The sequence below is a fragment of the Denticeps clupeoides genome, chromosome 13 (genome assembly GCF_900700375.1).
Source record: "Denticeps clupeoides chromosome 13, fDenClu1.1, whole genome shotgun sequence".
Classification (NCBI taxonomy): Eukaryota; Metazoa; Chordata; class Actinopteri; order Clupeiformes; family Denticipitidae; genus Denticeps; species Denticeps clupeoides.
In genome coordinates this window covers 16,808,141-16,829,439 of record NC_041719.1, presented here as the reverse complement: position 1 = coordinate 16,829,439, position 21,299 = coordinate 16,808,141, and the positions used below count along the sequence as shown (strand labels likewise).

Here is a 21,299-nt window from a genome sequence, read left to right as displayed (position 1 = left end):
TGCTGATGCTGCCGTTTGTTTCCCTCGACCTTGCGCTTTTCAAAACCGGGAGGTTACGACCTCTCCATCTCTCTCAGGTGCTGCGTCGCCCGTCTCTTTCACGACTTTTGCTCGCGGTTATGAAAGCCGCCTATTCACACCTTCGCTTGCAGAATCATTTCACCCACATACAAATGCTAATATGTGATGCAGTGGTAAAAGAAAACCTGTTAAAAGTTCTGCTTTGGTTCGACTTTCTCGATATGGACCTCAGTTTTCGAACCTTCATGTTCTTCGAGCCGCGTGCTGTTTGGATGGATTTCAGACGTCCAGATATTCTCCTTGTGTGCAAAATGAACATTATTCACGTTTATGAAAACCTCAAATCAGTATCTAGTCAGTTATCTAGCCAGTCAGTCCCTTATCCCTTTACTCTTCTTCAACCGAGGTCCAGCTTCTTAAATATGAGAAATCTGATCATGAACCTTTTGGATAAAAAAGGAAACGATAAATCTTGGAAACAGTTAATTATATTAGAATGTGAAGAATTCAGACCTCCATTAGCCTCTCAATAAAGAGTAAAAATGATAACGGAAGCTTCAGTATGATTTGTAGATGCAGACAGTCAGTGTTGCCCTCAAACTCTCAGCCGAGGCTCGTCTTGGAACCGCTTAAGTGACACTCTTGGCACTCGCTCGGTGGCTGCAAGACTTTTGTTGGCATTAGCCATCTGCCGTTCCGGCTTTATCAGAAGAACCATGGACCCATCTGTGGCATCTGTAAGCACGATCTCTTCACACTGGCAGTGTTCCGCAGAACGAAGTTCTTCTCCTCTCACGTCACGTGATGGTGGCATTCAATACACGTTATGATGGTCAGAGGTTTTTTTTGGGTTATTTTCTCTTTATATAATAATTCTGGCACCTCATGCACTACAGCCATGCATTTCAAAACGCTACGAGAGAAGTCACAAGAACGTCACGTTTCGTGCACAGACGTCCTTGAACGACTCCATTCAGTCCATTTTTTTCACGCAGGAACTTTGCAGAAAAGGTAAAAGCCGTCCAGAGATATGATGACCGCTCACTACTGGGCCTATAAGCCTGATGAAGTTTCACCTTTTCAGGCTGCCATATTGCCTCGGTAACCAGTTCAATTTTTCCCCACACATACATCTTTTCACGTTTCGTCTGTTTGCTTCTAGCATCCTGCTCATTACCTCCCCGGGGCTCGGGTGGTCACCGAATTGTGACCTCACTTCCCTGTTCCCAGGACACATTTTCAGGAATCGTTTAGCACTGATGAGAGAATATTATTATTTATTTCTCCTTAATGGTTTCTCCTTAAAAAAAAAAAAAAAAAACCCCTCCCTAGTGGAGGAAACTCCCGGAGCTTGTTGGATGGGGCTGCTGTGGTTGGAAGGTCATTGTATGATGGACAGAAAATATGTAGCTTGTGTCGATGGTGGAGGGATCTTACTGTAGTTCTTGTAAAAGGCCTTAAACTTTAAACAGCTCCACGCATCATACATAAATACATAAAAAATGATCTTGAAATAGATGTTTCTATTCTTTTCATACACAGTGTTACAAAATGTGTGTAGCAGGAAACTAAAGACAACTTATTGAGACAAATAATTGAAAACAACCCATGGACATGTCACCAAATTCACACACAGACCTGAAGATTGCCTAGATAATTAAATGACTTTTTTTTTTTTTAATAACAGTATTAAACTAAATCAATTCACTATGATTTTGTGGAATTAGAGATTCAGTTTTGGTCTGAAATGTTAACATTTATACAAATAATGTTTCTTTATCGTGACAAACTTGAAAACTGATGACAAAAGCATGTTTGCTGATGATATGTAATTTATTTCAATTTGTACAATTGTTGAATTAGGAACGTGGTCAAAAAGATGAAGGGTTTAAAGCACTAGTCAACAAGATTTGATCCAATCTGTTCAAAATAATTATTTTTATCCAGATTAATCCATTTGAACAACCCGGTAGCGAATTTACCAACTGGCTGTACAGAGATGGATGTAGTGTTACGCCATTTAGGTTTTATCATTAATTTACCACGACTACTTTTTTTTTTTTTTTTTATTTATTTGTAGACGCCTTTAAAAGAAAAACCCTTGGGGATGGGGTATGATATAAGGACCCGAGAGGTGGGGTTCAGGCAGAATGAGAGTCTCTACACCACATTTCAGATGCACGCTCGCCACGTCGGTGTTGAGCTCCAGGCTATAAGGAATCTATTTTTACCACAGGACAGACATGCTGTCGTCACTACACCGGGGTTTGTGTTGCTCTCTGGAGAGATTTCTCATTCTTCATCATTATTTGTCCGACGTTGCCACATTCAGCTTGTTAAGTCTGTCATCACAGTTTGTGGGACCCTTTTGGGCTTAACATCTGTTCAAGTTGGCCCGGGCATCCCCAAGGATCCTGTGCCACGATGGCTTTTTTAAAATTGGACGGGCGGAGTTTAATACGCACGGCACTGTGGCTGCGTCTGTCTGGATTTATTTTCCTGAAACATCAGCCACAACATTAAAACCACTTTCGGTTGATGCGATCAACACTGATTTATTCATTACAATGGCAGCCCGTTCACAAAGGCATCAGGGTCATGGGCGACCCAAGGCTCACTGGGAGGGAACTTCAGCGTTTGTCAGTTCTAATACACGATCGAATGGCATGATTTGGGGTAAAATGGATGTTAAATCTGAGACACACCTTAGTCTTTTATACCTTAAACAACAGGATAATGCAGGACAACCCACTGTGCTCTCACCGCTGTATTATGGTGGAAAGATTATTATTAATTATGCATTATTTAGAGGTCCTGCACGTCAGAGCAGTAGAATCTGCCTGAACACATACGTGGCTGCACATGACACTCTCAATTTACACAGACTGTAAAATGAGAACATAAATTATTCAGTGGTCATATACATTAAAAATATCATAGAACATTCATACAGCAGATTATCCTTCCCCACACACATCTTCCTGAAAGAAAGTGAAAGTCTTTCAGCGTTTGTTGATCAACCTGTCCTTAATTCGGATGAATTCAGAAGTTCGTTTTCCTTAAAAAGGTCCTTCCGTCCACACTGTTTCCATGTCGTTGATTTTCCTCTCCTTTAACCATTCGTTTGCAGGCTCAGCGATGTTGCCTCGCTGCATTAAGTTCACAGACAGATGTCCTGCCATCGTTTGTCACACTGATGTCCCATCGAGGTAAGCTATCCTGGCCCAGATGCTGCAACAAACCCGGCTGGGATGAGGCTTTTTGCTTCCTTTCCTTTTTTCATGCTTTTGTACCGAAAACAGATATTTTCCAGATATTAGGCTTATGAATACTCAGATTAGATGATGTCAGTGGAGCCTTAAATTGCTTAGATGTTGCCATAATTTCCCTTGTGACCTCATGGGCTACTACACCCCTTGCCCTTGAAGTAGTGTAGGAGGGTAATTCCTGAGGAGGGTAGCAATGGTCTTGAAATCCATAGATTAGTCTGGACTGATGGAGTCCAGATTCTGTCAAGATTTATTTGGAACATTTTCCGGCCTAAATAGCATCAACGGGCATAAGACATGGTGCCCAGTTGCAACTTGAACTTTTTCTTTATTTCAGATAGAAACTCAACATGCATTAATGTAATAAATAACCAAGTATGGCCAATGATTTTCTTCATGAAAAACGTTTATATTCACAATTTTTCAAGCACCATTGTTTATATATTTTTAAATGGCCACATAGCAGCAACTTTTCGTCTCATGGTGGATGTTAAGGAGATTCAGATTTGAAATGCAGGATTTAAAAATAAATTGTGGGGACAAGATGGCAGATTTCTGATTGATGAGCAGTGGTTCATCAGTGGCATTTAACCAGATTCCAAATTTGATGAGGAGGACGGGCTGATGTATGAGCTGTCATGTGACAGCGCTCTCCACTCACCCTGCCTGCTCCAGGTCCTTCACAGTCATTATGTCTGGACATCACAATCTTCCCACGGTAGGCAGCGATTCCAGATAAACCTCTGCAGTTGGTGAAAGTCATTTTAACCCCATGGTGTATCGTGGGTGATAAATCCTTCTGAAAGGAGGAAGAGTGGGTTACAGTCAACAGGCAGAGGGCGTTTATCTATGTGCTGCCATGCTGGGTGAAGGAAGGCGCTTGGTGGTTTTTAAATAAATATTCTGATGGCCGAAACACAACCTAAAAAGGAACAAAAGGAAGCACGCAGTGTCGCAACAGAATGCATGCGCTCTTATTTGAGCATCTTATATGATGCTGTCCTTGTTCAGTATGCAGAAAGTTTTATCATTTTTATTGTCTCTGTAGGCATTCAAATTTAGTTTAATTTGAGTGTTATTAATAGTATGTGTAATCTATACTTGTGTATGGGGACAGTGGGAAACAGCACTTTAAGACACTGCATACTCTCTCAAATCTCTTCATTTGTCAATGTGATCTGATCTTCGTTTAAACGAAGGTATTGACCCTGCCCTTAGATAATAGCACAACAAATTCAGAACAACCAAGGAACTCATTTTCCTGGACTATGATTTACATACAGCTGATACAGCTTTAGACACTTTATTAATGTGGCACTGAGGTGGCCTCCAATGCTGTCAGGAAGGCTCGATTGAGAAAGCAACGCCTTCAACCTCACGGCTAGAACAATGAAGCTGCTTTAACAGCAAGCCCAGCCCAAACATATTTGGAGCCTTAGGCAAGCTTTAAGGTGGCGCCCCCTTGCATCCAGGGCGTGTCTAGACTTTTTGTTGGGTGTGGCAGAATGGCATTCCATTACTAGTACAAATATGGGGAGGTGAACGCAGCTTTTGACGTCATTTTATTACCAGCATATATACACGTGTAGGGAGGGGGAAAACTACTACTACTGCTATTACATGTCGGCAAGTTCTGCTCACCAAGGGTGATGGTTAAAAGCAGAGGACACATTTCATAGTGTGCACCGTGTGCTGTGCTGTGTATCACAATGACAATCACTTTACTTTCTAAAAGTTTCAAGGCTTTCTGTCGCATGTATTTGGCAATGCCGTGAAATTATTATGCCACAGAGTAGTAAAATATAAAGGGTGCAAATATAAGACCAACAATCACAAAAGAACAGTGGGAACCATGATAATAAAACCACGAGGGGAAAAACAACACACCATGTATCTCTCCCCTGTGCAGTGACCCCTTTAATATGCAAATGTCGGCAGTTAAGAATAGTTGGTGTGACTGAGCATCACATTGGGTCTCTGTGTGAGAATGAAGTAAGAAATGCTTACGACAGCATTGCCATGCGCTCCGGGCTATATGAGGCTGTTGGTTTTCATTCATCTCACTTGGTGCGGATCATTCTCCATTTAACAAGCTATTCAAGATTGCTGTTTTATTTTTGTGTTCTTTTAAATATAGATCAGTCTTTAGACCTTAAAAATAGACGTTCAGAAATGTCTTGGGTGTGCCATGGTTTGATATTGCTGTTGAAAAGTAATGATGAATATAGCTGCACTATCTCCTCTCTTAAAGGTCACCAGCAACACATTTTAGGCTGCTTATCAAACAGAATGGGCACCAGAGAGGCTCGACATGTGCCTTCCAAAAGGCTTTACTTCTTCATTCTCAGTCTTGCCAATTTTCCTCTCCCCTAAGATTACATCAGAGCCCTCTGGTGATCTGAACGTGTCCAGATGTCCCCACTGTCTGGTTCGCTCCCACTGCAGGGATGGGTGAGATTTATGGGGTGAAAGTTAAACGGGTGAGCGCTGCTCTCAGCGTTGACTGGTTCAGAGTATTTAAAAAGTCTCGAATTGTTTCATGGATGACGTCCACATTGGGCTCAATGTCCTTTGGTCAGAAAAATTTTAAGCAATAAGTGTCGATTGACATCTTGTCACAACATTAGATTTAATGTGCCATCAATCACATCACGTCAATAAAATCGAACAAGCTGTTGTTCAGTCAAAACCGCCGATACCAAGGGTGTGTCTATGTATTGGTTTACAGCAATGGCTTAAGGTTGCCGTCCTAATTCAGAATTAACATGCACTGAGGTCAGCAGGGTCAGCATTCACAAAGTCTGCCTGCTGCTTATTTAAATGTTTCTGTTGTCCTCTGGTAGGAATGGAACATTCGTTCCGGGGTGTTTTATTAAAAATAATTATATGGTTTTATTCCTCCGTAGAGCATTTTCAAAAATCAGCAAATTTTTACACACCTTTATCATGGTGCGTTTTTTTTTTTTTTTGCTAAAGCATTGCAATAATTTATTGATTCACTACTCTTACATCAGATGTCATGGAGGTCAGGATGGGGCATTCTAAGATTTTTATGTGAATCTGTGCAAGGTAAAGGTTTGACAGATAGAGAGTTAATAAACTATATAGTAATATTTGAATTAATGTCTTTTAATATATATATATATTTAATATATATATTTTAATATATTTCTTGGATAAAATAAAATACACATGTAAGTACTACAACGAAGATAAAGGTGGTCAATTACTTAGCTAATATAATTCAATTATCTCATTTATTATGTTTGTAAATGAGCCATAAATCCACTTTTCCATGCCAAGTAATTCTTCAGCAGCAATGTACTACACGAGAAGAGGAATAAAGCCAACACTGGAAACCGATGCCGAAATCCAGACTATAATAAGCGGAGCCACCTTTTCCTGGTTCGGCACGGGTTGCTCAGCAACGCTACAGAGGTAGCTGGAAGTGTCCGGCTGGAGCTCGGAAGGACTGTGGCTCGACTGATTGATTGCTGCAAATGTTGACCCCCCCCTCTACCAGCGAACCCCGGCCACAGCGGTGGGCTCGGGTCTCTTCACCGCAGGAGCGCAGGGTTTATCGGAATGGTGCAGAGGCTGTTGTTTGCGCGCTCCGTCTCGGCTTGCTCGGGCATTCCGTCTCTTCGAGCTTAACTGATTCACAAAGAACAGTTCAATCTCGGGCAATGCTGACTTGGGGCTAAACAGCTGTCTATATTCATGAGGCCTTGATTCTACACAGATGCATCGGACCACATATTCCTAAAACTCGGACACCCTTTCCATTATTCAACAATACCCGTGGCCTCAGACAGAAGCATCTCTCCCAGAATGCCATGCAAACAGAGCCCATCATTTTGAAAAAGATTGGCAGGTTCACGCCAAACACACTTCATCAATAGGGGGGGCGGGTGGCCGAAAGCACCGGATCGGTTGTGTGGCACGTAGGGTTTGTTTGAAATTCAAGGAAGCGGCGGAGATTAGCGGGGTCACCTGGTTGACCCCTGAGAAATATTTAAACCCCACGCAACAGAATGATAGAGCCAATGTGAGAAACTGGTTCAGATTTAATATCCATTTAGCGATGGAGGCAAGAGAATAAAGGTGTCTTTCTGCTTGGTGACAGGTTTGTCACCTCACCTTGCAGACTCTGGTAAAATGCTGCCACCTGCTGACCGAAATGGTCCAAAGCACATTCTGAGAATTGAATTTAAATAGAGGTCTAGATTTGAGAACGATAAAATCTTACAAAATTTAATTACTACCTCAATTAAAAAAAAACGTTTTATACAATTTAGTACAAGGAAGGACATGTTGAAGGAATAATAACACCACAGCATAATGCTTGCGTGTAATAATCATTTATTGGAGGTGGTAGTAGCCTAGCGGGTAACACACTCTCCTTTGAACCAGAAGACCCAGGTTCAAATCCCACTTACTACCATTGTGTCCCTGAGCAAGACACTTTACCCAAATTGCTCCGGGGGGGGGACGGTCCCTGTAACTACTGATTGTAAGGGCGTCTGATAAATGCTGTAAATGTAAATGTAAATTTATAATTGTGAATGAATATTCCTGGTCGTTTAAAACCCGATCCGACCCGCGCGTTCGGACGAGTCATTACAGCGGTGCATTGTGGGAAAAGGAGACACTTGTTGACAGTGACAGACGTCGCGGCAGAAGGCAAGATGGCAGAGGGCAGAGAAGCGGCGACGCGCTGAGCCCGGGTCCGGGTGACAGAATACCGCATATTACAACATATAATACAACATATTCCTGGCGGAAGAGGTATGTACCTTTACTCGGGGTTAAAGGGAAAGATCTAACGTTTGTACTTTAAATCACGTGGAAGATTAAAGTATTTTAAACTTTAAATTTACTTAAGTATCAAAAATAAATGCAACGTCGTTTATTACGATTCTAATGTCCTGTTGTCATTTTTTGTTACAAAATTGTTGTGTTGTGTCACTCCACAGAATGTCCTTATTTCGTCTGACGTCCATTAAAATGATCACGAGCCAAGAAACACCGAAGCCAAACAATTACGATTACGTGAAACACCGTGATTAGTAAATTACAGGGCATGAGGACTAAAAAAGCTTACTTTCAAGATCAGGTTTCCTGGCGCGCACGTGTGACGTCAGGGGGCGTGGCTTGCGTTTCCATGCTGAGCGTGAAACGCCCTCTCGAGCCATAATTGATGATTTAATGCTTTTTCCTGATATTACAAACAACACACTTACTAATAATAAACTTTTAATACGTTTTATACAAAAAAGTCGTTTTATACAAATAATAGTTAAAAAGAACAACAGAATGCTGTAAGATAAGCAAAGTACATACAAAATAGAAAAGTTGCTTCAGCACTGAGTTATAGTCATTTTTGTTCATCACTTTTGTAAAGTTTATATACAGTGGGCCACTGTATTCCGTGTGTATTTTTCTCTCTGGTTGTGTGAATAATTTCACTTGCTTCTCTTTTCCTTTTCTTGCTTTCAGCAACCTGTAAGTTCTTGTAGTTTCTCTGAATGTTCTTTGTCATGGCTGGATATTGGTGCACAATATAATATCCATGTTTTGCAAAATGCATTTTGCATCATTATTATTAAAGCAGATTACACATTGGGTGGCATTATGACAGTTAGTTGCTGTTATATATAAAAAAAATAACACATTAATTATTTCAATAATGGTGGTGAAATTGGTGTGCAGTATACATCCGTATTAATCTGTTGTATTGATTATCTGCTCAGCTCTGCTGAAGAATTATGGACATTGTTATTGAACCATATAGTCTGTGATTTATTTATTTTTTGAGGACATGGCAAGTGCCTGGCATGCCAGTAACCATATGAGACCAGATGAGAGAAATTATATTTAGCACTAAAATCCAAAGTTGTCTCTGCTTTGACTGCAAATTAACATGTTCCACATTGTCTGTGCCCATGAAGGCCCTGATCTGCATAAGACTGATGTTGGGATGTAATCCCTAAGGCCAGTAGGGCAGTGGTGGCCTAGCAGTTAAGGAAGCGGCCCCGTAATCAGAAGGTAGCCGGTTCGAATCCTGATCCACCAAGGTGCCACTGAGCAAAGCACCGTCCCCACACACTGCTCCCCGGGCGCCTGTCATGGCTGCCAAGGGTGATGGTTAAATACAGAGGACACGTTTCACTGTGTAACTGTGTGCTGTGCTGCAGTGTTTCACATTGACAATCACTTCACTTTCAATTTCAGTGAAGTTTTTATCTGAAAGAAGCAAGTTGCTTCCACGAGCGCAGAACCTGGAAGATGAGCTACAGTGAGCTAGACGTGACGGCTGAAGATTTCAAAGGTGAGCGCCCTCGTTCAGATTAATTTCTCCCATTTTGAGCTTCCAGGCTCTTATCTCACATCATGTAACCCTTGCAGATCTGAACTATCTAACGGAGGAGAAGGTATATGAGATTTTGGCTCTTTGTGAGGAGATTGGAAACAACTCCCTCTTGATTGGTGTAATCGGTAAGGTTTTTTCCAATGCTGAGTGCCTGGTACGAAGTTTCCGGAAGGAGGAGTCCAACGCCTCGCTAGACTCTCAGGGCAGGAGTGAAAATGAGAAGGAAAACGCGAGCATGTCTGCATCCTCCGCGTCAAGGAGTGGCGAGGATGACGGCAGCCATGACGAGGTAACGGTGGACGTGGCTGCTGTGAGAAGAGTGTACGACCGAATACTGACGGACGAAAAAGCCGAGTCGGCGCTGGTCAACGCCATCCTCTGCGTGATGCCCAGCGTAGAAGATGAACTGACGTACCACGATGCGTGTGCCTTTGATCCCAATTACCTCAACCTCTTCGTCATCGTCATGGAGAACTGCAACCTCCATAGCCCGGAGTACTTGGACACGGCTCTGCCGTTCGTCTGCAAGGCCATGTGCAGGCTGTCCCTCCCGGCACAGGCACGGCTGGCACGCCTCTGGTCCCGGTACGATGTGAGGGGCATCCGCAGACTGGCCGAGACTTTTCAGCAGCTCATCACCTACACGGTGGTCTGCCACAAGTTTGACGAAGACAACTTGGTCAACGACAACGAGGCGGTGGTTTCAGCGGCGAAATGCCTGAAGATCGTTTACTATGCCAACGTGCTGGCTGGAGAGCTAGACCCACAGCAGAATGAGGAAGAGGAGGATGAGATCTTGGAGTCCAACGAGCTGACCCTTCAGGAGCTTCTGGGTGAAGAAGAACGGACCCCGAAGGGGCCTCGAGTAGATCTGCTGGAGACGGAGCTGGGGGTTTGTGTGTCGGACTGCCGGCAGCCTGTCGTCTCTTTCGACGAGTTTATTAACGAACCGTTGAACGAGGTGCTAGAAATGGACAAGGACTATGTCTTCTACAAGGTGAACGCCGAGAGCAAGTTCGCCTTCATGTCTTGCCCTTTCATCCTTAATGCTGTGACTAAAAACCAGGGGCTGTACTACGACAACCGGATCAGGATGTACAGCGAGCGCAGGATTACTGCTCTGTACAGTATGGTCGATGGCCAGCAGGCTAATCCGTATCTCAAGCTTAAAGTGCGCCGAGATCACCTCATCGATGATGCCTTAATTAGTGTAAGTTTCATCAGGCTGCAGATATTATAACCAGAATTATTGGACTGGTTTGTGTTTCAAACCAGCCCACTGTAGTTAGTAACCAGTTATTAATACCGTATGATGAATATGATCAAAACCGGGATGAGCCTTGGAACACCAGTGTGCATGTAGACATGATGATCATTATATTTTATATTCCTTATTACAGCATGCAGCTTGTGTTACAATATCCACTACAGCTGCACCAGGTCTGGTGTGAATATGGTGCTGGTTGTGGAGACATATTCCCGAAAATGTTTCTTTAAAAGAACTAATGAACGTGTAAATCAGAACTGTTGCTCCTTTTCACATACTTTTCATATCAGTTGGAGATGTTTGCAATGGAGAACCCTTCAGACCTGAAGAAACAGCTTTATGTAGAGTTTGAGGGGGAGCAGGGCCTTGATGAAGGAGGAATCTCCAAAGAATTCTTCCAGTTGGTTGTTGAAGAGCTCTTCAATCCAGATATTGGTATATCCAGATATGTTAGCTCATAACATGTTATCCATTCTTTGATTTCTCTCTAGTGTTATGATGGTACCAGTAAGCTTTGGTTGGGTTTGTGTTTTTTTTGTTTTGTTTTTTTTTGTCTTCTGCAGGCATGTTCACTTACGATGAAAACACAAAGCTCTTTTGGTTTAATTCATCCTCTTTGGAGAATGAGGGCCAGTACTCCCTCATTGGAATTGTGTTGGGCCTGGCCATCTACAACAACTGTATCTTAGATGTCCACTTCCCTATGGTGATCTACAGGAAGTTGATGGGGAAAAAGGGAACTTTCCTGGACCTGGCTGATTCCCATCCTGTAATGATACACAGTACACAGTTAAATGAGACAAGGGGACAGTGTGTCCCAGCTTAGGCTTAATTCCATAATTCTGAGTGAACTCAAAATATCAATGCAGGTTCTTTACAAGAGTCTAAAGGAGTTGCTGGATTATGAAGGTAATGTGGAGGAAGACATGACGCTCACTTTCCAGATATCACAGACAGATCTGTTTGGAAATCCGGTCCTGCACGACCTCAGGGAAAACGGAGATCAGATCCCTGTCACCAATGACAACAGAAAGGTGACCGCTATTCCTTCTCCTGCCATGTTTTTCAGTTTAATTGTATGTGCATGTAAACCATTCGTACAGCCTGGTTCTTTGGTGCACCGAGTTCTTTATTTCTTTGCTTTTCTGCCATTCCGACATCCAGGAGTTTGTGACTAAGTATGCGGACTACATATTAAATGAAAGTGTGAAGGTTCAGTTCAAGGCCTTCAGAAGAGGCTTTCACATGGTCACCAATGAGTCCCCGTTGAAGTATCTGTTTCGGCCTGATGAAATCGAGCTGCTAATTTGCGGAAGCAGGGTAAGTGAGCCGCCTAAAGTCGTTTCATTATTACATAATGAAAATGTAACATGCGTTCAATCTCCAGAATCTCGACTTCCATGCCCTTGAAGAAAGCACAGACTACGATGGAGGCTACAGCAGGGAGTGTCGCGTGATTAAGTAAGGTCGAGCGAGGCCACGCTGTCACTGCATGTGGAGGGAGATGCCGTTGGTGATGGTAATTCTATGTTATGCGTTCCCCAGGGATTTCTGGGAGACCGTGCACACCTTTGGACAGGAGCAGAAGAGGCTCTTTCTCCAGTTCACCACGGGCACTGACAGAGCACCAGTGGGGGGGTTGGGGAAGCTCAAGTTGGTCATAGCCAAAAACGGGCAGGATTCCGACAGGTGAGAAAGCACAGTTGGTCTGTATTCCAGCTCGTGATCTACAGCAGAGCGAAGTCTGACTTCTCGGTTGGTCGTGTCTTCCCCCTGCAGACTTCCCACATCACACACCTGCTTCAATGTCCTTCTGCTCCCAGAATACTCCAGCAAGGAGAAGCTGAGAGAGAGACTACTCAAAGCCATCACGTATGCGAAAGGCTTCGGCATGCTTTGAGAGTGTATGTCACACGGCTTTTCATTTTTCAATGCCTGTGACGTGAACAACAGCAGCAGCAGCAGAAAGGTGCAGGATGGGATTTGTATTTTTGATGTACTGTGAGGCTTGTACTGTCATTTTTTGCACTGTAGTCCTGTTCAGGTCCTTCTAGCAGCAGGGGAAATAAATTACTCGGTGCCAGGATCTGTAAGCACTTAATATACTTGCTACGTTTACCTCATCACAGATCAAACACTAATTAAAAAATATCTTTTTTTTTTCCAATTAATATGAAGTATGTTTGACTGTGTGTTTTATTTATAGCATGGTGACACTGTAGTATAATAATCTGTAGTTTTTATTGCGGATTATTCTGTGCTAGAATTATTTTGACATTGACATTTCTGGCATTTATCAGATGGCCTTATCCAGAGTGAACTACAATCTGTAGTGACAGGGACAGTCCCCCCTGAAGACATTCAGGGTTATGTGTCTTGCTCAGGGACACAATGGTAGTAAGTGGGCTTCTAGTTCATAGGCAAGTGTCTAACCCACTATGCTAATACCTTATCTCAGTGACAAAAATGTAAGATTTTTTTAACTGTCCACCAGCCATGTATTTTAGAAGATCTTGTAATTGACATTCAAACGTAAGGAAGAAATGAGAGAGAAGTTTTATTAGCCCCAGTGTTCAGTGGGAGACCCAGTTACTGGTGCACTGATGCGGTGGTCACAGGTGAAGGGAAATATTGAAATCGCTGTTTCCTGTACACTGAGCACAGTGAATACTGTGAAATATTCTGTTTCTTTACAAATAAACAGTACCTTTTGAAGGTTATCATAATTGTACTCTGGTTACTTGCTATTCACAAATCAGTTAACATTTTGTAATGTTTTACGTTGTTCGTGATGCTGATAACCCTGATAAAATATCTGTAACTCACAGCCTCATACATATTTGCTTTAATAATGCAACTAGGTAATGAGACCATTGAAAAATGTTTGAAATTTGAAGAACTAGCACTGGATGTGCCTCCGAGTGCTTCTTTAATGGACGTATGACCTATACAAACCTTGCTTTCAATATGTTTCATATTTAAATTATGCTTCACAGAATTTTGAGCTGAAAAGTCCACTTTTCACTCCAAGGTGTAGTATGATGCTTTTTAATTCCAATTTCGGAATTTCTAGTCTTTACTAGAATTTACATTTTGTAACTGGCATCCAGGACCTTGCAGAAAATGACTCTTGCTGATGGCTGTACATTTTTGCTCACACTTTATTCTGATACTGAAGCCCTTTATTGATTAAGTTGTTTGGTTGAATAACAGAACATCCATGTTAAGTGTGCCATATAGAATGGAAACCATTTTATTAATTTTCTCACATACCTATCTTACACCACGTCTCCTTATTGCAAATGCTCTTAAAAAGTCCCCTTTCAGACGCTAGTGATGAATACAGGACAGCATGTCTTCCATCATGCACAGTGTTGCAGCATTATAATACAGAATCTTGCTTCCAGACTCTCCCCAAATATGGCATTCCATTTACTTGTGTATCTTGGTTAGCACGATTTCAAGCTCATACAGCCAAACAGTTTGCCATACGCAAACCCTAACAAGAATGATTAAATATGAACAGTTGCAATACATAAAAAGACACAGATATAAACATTTTCTTGTTATACTTTAAAAAGAAAAAGTTCAATAGAGTGAAATGCAAAGCCTTGAATTACTTTTGGTCTTTCTTTTCCTCAACTACTTCACTTTTTTCACCATCGTGCACAACCTTAATTTGGGTCTCCATGTCTGTGAGTCTGGTCTTCACCCTTACATTGCTGGATGTGTACTGAGCCAAGAATCTGGCAAACCTGGTAATCATCGCATCCACATTGCTTTCTAGATTCAAAAGCTTATCCAGCAGGTCTTTGGTGTCAGACCCAGCATTTGCTATTGCCTCATCAATCAGGTTGTCCTTCATGAGGATGGCCTTACCCTTCTCTTCCAGGGCCCTCTTGGCATCTGGGTACTCAGTCAGAGACTCCATCAGATCATCTTTTGAGAGGGCAAAGAGGTCGGAGTAGCCCACGCTCCTGATGTTGGCTGTTCGCCTATTGCCAGCTTTACTTCCTTTGATTCCTAGGATGCTGATTTCTCCAAAGTATGCCCCCTCACCAAGCACCACAAACTGTGTGATCCCATCATCTGCCACCACAGCCAGCTTACCTTCCTTGATGATGTACATCTCCCTCCCAATATCACCTTTCTTGCAGATGTAGTCCCCAGGGCTGAAGACCTGAGGCTGTAACTTGAGCACCAGCTCAATCAGGAGACCCGCTTCGCAACCCTGGAAAATTCGGACCTTCTTTAACGTGTCCAGGTGGACGTTGATGGCGATCTCTGCCTTCAGTTTGTCTGGTAGGTTCTTCAACACTTCCTTTTCATCACATGTTTTCTGCTCGGTCCAGAGATAATCAAACCACTTGATAACCCTGTTTTCCAGGTCTTTGGTGACCTTTCGGAAGTGCATGTACTGCTTTATTTGGTCAATTTTGGACTGGAAATCTGTACGGGAGGCATTCATGTTGGAGATCATGGAACCAACATTGCCGACGATTGTAGCAAAAATCAGTACTCCAATGAGAAAATCTGCAACAACAAACACATACTCAATGTCTTTGACAGGTGGTGGGGTCTCTCCAATGGTGGTCAAGGTTAGCGTTGACCAGTACAGACAGTAGATGTATTTCCTTCTCAGACGGCCAAAGTTGGGGTCAGTGATGTTGGGATACACCCAGGTGTCTGAGCCAAAGCCAATGGTTTTTGAGATAGCAAAGTAAATGCAGGCATTCCAGTGGATGATAATCAGAATGTAAAGTACAAGGTTGCTGATTCGGAACATGTTGGGGAAACTGGTTCTGGTCTCAGTGCGCTCAAAAAATTCCAAAAGCCGTGACATTTTGAAGAGTCGGTTGAACCTTAGTTCAGGATTATTGAATCCCACTTTAAACATAAAAAGGTCAGTTGGAAAGATTGAAAGAACATCATATTTGAACTGTGGCTTTTTCATGTAGTTGCCCCTCAATTTTTTGGGGTCTTTAACAAGCAATCCTTGTTCCAAGAACCCTGTAAGAACATTTTCCTGATTAGGCATCTTTCCCAGTTATGCATTTACTGGTTCATATTTAAAGAAGATGCTCACCTGTTCGTGATTTGACAAAAGTGTCCATGTAGTAGATCATATCGGATGTGTAATCTAGTATTACCCATAAAATTGTATATTTTTCCTGGAGTTCATTGAAGCAGGCTCTAAAAGGAAACAGTTATATAACATTATGAATCATAAATATAGTTAAAGACTAAAAGGCAGTTAACGTTCTACTAGCATCTGCAAATCCAGACTCATCCATTACACAGACAGAGAAGTGTAATTTGTGTCCGGCGGCGGTCAACTTCACAAGATTCTATCCAATGCTTGGCACAGGACTTGGTGATGGAAGACTTCAGTGTAGCAACTCATTATATGAAGCGTCAGCAAGACCATTTTTGTGCTGAGGTTAATGTCAAAGGACGTTTGGAACATTAATAAAGTGTTGCCAGCTTTTGCTTACTATGCACCTCCACACTCTAGCTCAGTTAGGTCATATTTCCTAAACTCTTCCACATCGCAATATTACCACTTGTAGCTAATGCCAGAATATCAAACAGGGATGAAATGTTTGTAAGTGTATAGGTAGGTGCTTGGGTTTTTTATACACTTGTAACACCTGAATTGCAGGGTCCCAATACATTTTGTTCAAATGGTGTGTTTGGTCAAAATAAAAAAATAGGGTATTGGCTGCAATTTGAATATGCAAATATACACCTTCAAAATGTACCTATACATAAATACTAGGTGTGTATAATAAAGTGGCCTTTGATTGTATGTGAACCAACCTTGTCACTAGCATCATCAGGTTGTAAAATACTGGTGCAGCAATTACGGTCTGCCATCTATAGTATAAGTCCGTTGATGGATCCATGATCCAAATTTCCTTCCTGAAAAAAGCCTTTAGTTACTGCATGCACCACTTTTATGTATTTCTACTAGTGAAGTGCTAACACTTCTCTTTTCACTAAACACTGTGACATTATCTTCTACCACTGATGCCGTGTGTACTTACGGAGGATCTTCTTTCTTTTTATCATCTTTTTTATCATCCTTTTTATCGTCTTTCTTTTCATCTTTCTTCTCGTCCTTCTTTTCATCTTTTTTCTCTTCCTCTTTGTTGTCCCCATCCTTTTTCTCCTCTTTTTTTAACTCTTCCTTCTTTTCATCCTTTTTACTAAAGATCAAATTTTTTATCTTTATGTAACTTGAACTACTCTAAATGGGAAGGCTTCACTACAACTACATTACTGATGTTGCATGTTACACTTTGCCCAGTAGGTGGCATCATGTTACACAAACTACTTGCTTTACTTGATGTACCCATGATTCTACCACAGACACTACACTAAACAGAACTAACAACTACAAAGTGCACTTACTCATCAGTGTTGTTGCAGTTGTTCATATTGTAAGCTGCCAGCGCCCATTGGGTGGCATTACTTTATTATAAAAAACACAGATCTTGTTAGTTGTTAACTTAAGACTATTTGTACACTGTAAAATGGGAATATGCAAGTTTTACAGTTTACAGTAAACTAATAGGAATGGTTACTAGTTGTAATTTATAACTACGAAGCCTCTAAAAGGTGGGCATACCCTAACTGAGAAAAAAAAAAAAAAACACTCTATACACTCTAGCTTCCTTCACTAATAGCTCTACGTCCATTAAATTGCCTTCCCACCTCACGTACTCATGGTGTCCCTCATATCCTCCACTGCTCCAGCATGTCCTTTCTTGGCATGACTGAAGAGGGGAGCACCGGCCAATCAAATGTCCTCTCAGAGCAACAGAGTTACTCTCCCGCACAATAAATTTAGAAGGTGGCATGGTCTGTAATTATCGTTTAAAATGTCATTTTGTGCTTTGTTCATTCTGCTAAGTCTGGAACATGAATCAGAATGAAGGCAAATCCTCCTGTACCCCTTGAAATATTGTTCCTCTGTATTAACTCTTTATACCCATGCAATTCTACAAAGGAGCAGGAGTCTAGAACATGGGGAGTCTAGAATCTCTCGCCACAAAATCCTGCTGAACTCACTTCCTCTTTCGTGGTGCATCCATGCAGCCCAGTGACGACTGAGCTGTGCTGCCCCGGCTGGAGAGGTCCTTGAGCTCTGGGCCCCGAAATCGCTCCAGGAAGGAGTCGGGTCTCTGCTCCTCATCATGCAGTCTTTTGGTTGCCCAGTTCCGCAGCATGAACAGGAAGTGAGAGAGCCTGGCAGATCAGCAGAGGTCAAACACTAAAAGTACGGTGTCTATGGGTTTTGTGCCAAAACTTTATTAATATCATACAAAAATAAGACATTGAAATGAAAAATAAGAAATTGGAATTGTGTTATTCATTGATATGATATATTTATGAAATATTTTTGACTGTGGCTATTTTTTTATATAGAATTAATTTAATATATTTACAGGGGAATTACACTATGCTGAAATGCAGCTGATTAGACTTTTTAGTACTCATTCGGGTCATTTTTTTTTAAACAGTGTATGGATGACGTAATGTATGATGTAATAATGCTTGGTTGATGTATGGCCATGTCAGCAGTACCATGGGGTTTTCTGGGTGATAGAAACTGCTCTGTTGTTTCCCTCGCAGTCAGATCCATTTTGTGGTGGTGCAAGTTTACTTATTCTGCACCATAACTTGGAGCTTTCACTGCTGAGAAAAGAGCTGTTTTGTGTGAACATCTTTAGATCATATTATGGGTTGATTTGAAATTTGTGCAAGTGAATTAATTATTTTATGCATAATATGTTAACAGAGAGCAAGAGTTGAGTGCATGAATGTGCTGCATGTAGCACAACAATGAAATATGATTATATCAATTTTATATTGCAAAAAAAATTGAAATGGTGACATTAGGTCAGACATTTTTTACCACTGTACTGTCTATACGCTGGAGCAAGAGGGGGAAATGTCCCCTTAAACAAACCTCCTGCCCCCTTAAATCAAACTTTAAGAAGTTAAGAAAGAAAATACCACACAAGCTAAATATGAACAAAATCTACTGGAAAAGGCTCATATTAGATGACATGTTTCCCCTCTTGTTTGCTCGGTTTTTGCACAGAATCCCCACTCCCCCTCCCCCAGCTAAACATCCAATCGCTGTTAGTATGCAAATTAAAATAAAGTTTCTTAGTAGGCAGGGAAGAGCAAAATAAGTGGGAGGCTTAGAGGAAGCAGCCAATCTCTGACTGGCACCTCAGCAGCTCACAAAGGTTAACACTAGGAGATGCTTTTTTTTTTTTTTTTTTTAAATACGCCAGTTTTTTTAGTTTTGTTAATATTGACTATAGTGGGGAGTGTTATTATTGGGTTAGAATATATTTGATATTAAGTCATGCATGGGGCAGCGGTGGACTAGCGGGTAAGGAAGCAGACCCATAATTGGAAGGCTGCCGCCACTGAGTAAAGCACCGTCCCCAGACACTGCTCCCCGGGCACCTGTCATTCATTACTGCCCACTGCTCACCAAGGGTGATGGTTAAAAGCAGAGGACACATTTGCTGTGCTGTGTTTCAAATGACAATCACTTCACTGTTGCTTTCGATTGAGGTAAATGTCGTGTTTTTAGTTGTTCTAATGTGATGAGGAATCATTCATTCGATTTTTAATTTCTTTTTTACTTTTCCCCCTGAGGAACTTTCCACCTTATCATGGTCTGGAGGTTTATGTGTCTCAGTGACCCTAATAGCAAAATCAACAGAGGCTCGGCCTTCAGGAGGGACACCCTAGTTGGCAGGTCTTAGGGTAGAGGCCCACCCATTTCCTGCCTCTCTTGCCACCATGTGTCCCCTTCATGTTTCTGTTTGCCTCCTCACATACGCCTGTCTAGAACCATCCCTGCTCCTACTATGGGTGTTGTGCTTTACCAGCATATCACTAATCTAAGAACTGTCCAAGGAAAGGGCTTACCTGGCCACGGCTCCAGGCCCGGTGAGGGAGCTACGGCGAGACTCGGCACCTTGGAGCTCAGATAATGTGTCTTCACAAACAGAGTGAACTCTGGGGAAAATGGCAGGGAATGCTCAAAAATCTTATTGCAGGACTACATTTTGTACATAATACAATGCAATATATATAATATGAATTGTCATGAATTGTATTTAGTTGGATGGAACATCAAACCTGCTTGCGTTGTTTGCATCTTCCAAATGGTTTTCTGAGTTGCAGAGCGATGCACACTGCTGAGCTGGGTACGACTGCCCTGTGCAGATCTTCTTCATCCTTACTGGTCAGCACTGGCGGCCAAGCACATTCGGCTCTGAAGAAAAACGCTACAGACAGATACACATCATGGACAACTACTATAGGGGTCAGGGAGATCCCGTCCATGAAATCCTCTCCTTCATGGCTCACTAAGAGCTCATCAAAATCTGTACGGTGGAAGTGGAAAACGGTTGGCGGCTTAATATTGTCAGATACGTTTTTTTGAAGCAAATCACTGGAAATATGGATGCACTTGGCGATAAAAGATGCCTCCGCAAAAGCAGTGTGTGCTCCTGGTTCAGAGACCCACACTTCTGATGGTCACAACACCTTGTCCCGGAGACCCAGCAGATTGTACATTTATCCGGCAGTAAACTGCGGGTTCTAGACGTTTTCATTCGGACAAATAAGGTGAAATGTCGTCACATGTTACAAAGGAAGCAAAAGGCTCAGAGAAAGAAGGACACACTGAAATGCATCCTGATGTGATGAAATATTTATGTTGATTTTATTTAGCAAATAATTTTAAAAACGTCTATTAATAACTTTAACCATTTCTCATATATACAATATTGATTTCACATTATTTTTTGGAATTTTGATTTAATTAACCCTCTATTAAGCGAAATAAATGCATTAATCTCTTCAAGCATGTGGTCATCTAATATACAAAAGAATATCCATCAAAAGTCACACCAGTATCTGGTCTGAAGTTCCAGCCTCTGTAAGTTTAACATTGTACCGAAATAAAAGTTTTTAAAAAATTTTCCACGGTGCTAAAAGGGGATCTGCGAGTCTAAACCGTCTAAAGCAGAGAGCGCAGATCCTGTTAAGCAATTTGCATCGTGCTGCGGGCATCGTGCTTTAGCAGAGCCGGTTAATGCAGCTCTCCTCTGACCGGGGTTACCTGCGCCGTCCTCGGGTCGCCCTCACGTCTCTCTCGGCTCCACGCGGTAAAATCCCACATGAACTCTTCTAAAAGCCAACAACGCCGCTCTTCTGCTCATTCTAACCCCGCTTCGCGTCAGCCCCGCTCGGTAAAAACGCACATTTTGTCCTCAGAGTTGACAGTCTGTGGTCCCTCTGACGCTGGACAGCTCCTCGGGGGAGGGGCGGG

At 42.1% G+C, this 21,299-nt stretch overlaps 2 protein-coding genes and 1 long non-coding RNA gene across 4 annotated transcripts; 1 reads left to right on the top strand and 2 right to left on the bottom strand.

Moving 5' to 3' along the window:
• Nucleotides 1-2,039: 2,039 nt before the first annotated feature.
• LOC114802615 (uncharacterized) lies at nt 2,040-8,444 on the bottom strand. The gene is made up of 3 exons (XR_003751747.1): nt 8,395-8,444; nt 3,952-4,089; nt 2,040-3,305 (listed from the first exon to the last, which is right to left on the bottom strand). It is a non-coding gene; the product is annotated as an uncharacterized LOC114802615 (long non-coding RNA).
• On the top strand, nt 7,925-13,650 carry ube3a (ubiquitin protein ligase E3A). The gene is made up of 10 exons (XM_029001684.1): nt 7,925-8,078; nt 9,525-9,621; nt 9,699-10,873; nt 11,221-11,365; nt 11,494-11,699; nt 11,800-11,964; nt 12,095-12,250; nt 12,318-12,391; nt 12,476-12,619; nt 12,710-13,650. Exons 2-10 carry the CDS (start codon nt 9,579-9,581, stop codon nt 12,828-12,830), a joined length of 2,229 nt encoding a protein of 742 aa, XP_028857517.1. The 5' UTR covers nt 7,925-8,078; nt 9,525-9,578; the 3' UTR covers nt 12,831-13,650.
• Nucleotides 13,651-14,167: 517 nt separating this feature from the next.
• Nucleotides 14,168-21,296, bottom strand: cnga3a (cyclic nucleotide gated channel subunit alpha 3a). 2 transcript variants are annotated; one of them, XM_029001816.1, is made up of 9 exons: nt 21,090-21,296; nt 20,102-20,250; nt 19,889-19,978; nt 18,005-18,181; nt 17,345-17,404; nt 16,978-17,139; nt 16,751-16,852; nt 16,017-16,123; nt 14,168-15,940 (listed from the first exon to the last, which is right to left on the bottom strand). In XM_029001816.1, exons 2-9 carry the CDS (start codon nt 20,197-20,199, stop codon nt 14,547-14,549), a joined length of 2,190 nt encoding a protein of 729 aa, XP_028857649.1. In that variant the 5' UTR covers nt 20,200-20,250; nt 21,090-21,296; the 3' UTR covers nt 14,168-14,546. The 2 variants fall into 2 exon arrangements, with proteins under 2 accessions (XP_028857649.1, XP_028857650.1); XM_029001817.1 differs by having other exon boundaries at nt 18,005-18,136.
• Between the last annotated feature and the right edge of the window lie 3 nt (nt 21,297-21,299).

What these genes read in the sequence shown, in the direction of transcription:
- ube3a (XM_029001684.1), top strand. Translation starts at nt 9,579, where the DNA reads ATGAGCTACAGTGAGCTAGACGTGACGGCTGAAGATTTCAAAG. An exon ending in TGCTAATTTGCGGAAGCAGG is followed by an intron (nt 12,251 to 12,317) that starts GTAAGTGAGCCG and finishes TTCAATCTCCAG; the next exon opens with AATCTCGACTTCCATGCCCT. An exon ending in AGGGAGTGTCGCGTGATTAA is followed by an intron (nt 12,392 to 12,475) that starts GTAAGGTCGAGC and finishes TGCGTTCCCCAG; the next exon opens with GGATTTCTGGGAGACCGTGC.
- cnga3a (XM_029001816.1), bottom strand. Translation starts at nt 20,199, where the DNA reads ATGAAGAAGATCTGCACAGGGCAGTCGTACCCAGCTCAGCAGTGTGCA. An exon ending in CTGATGATGCTAGTGACAAG is followed by an intron (nt 16,124 to 16,750) that starts GTTGGTTCACAT and finishes GTTTCCTTTTAG; the next exon opens with AGCCTGCTTCAATGAACTCC. An exon ending in TTTTGTCAAATCACGAACAG is followed by an intron (nt 15,941 to 16,016) that starts GTGAGCATCTTC and finishes ATGTTCTTACAG; the next exon opens with GGTTCTTGGAACAAGGATTG.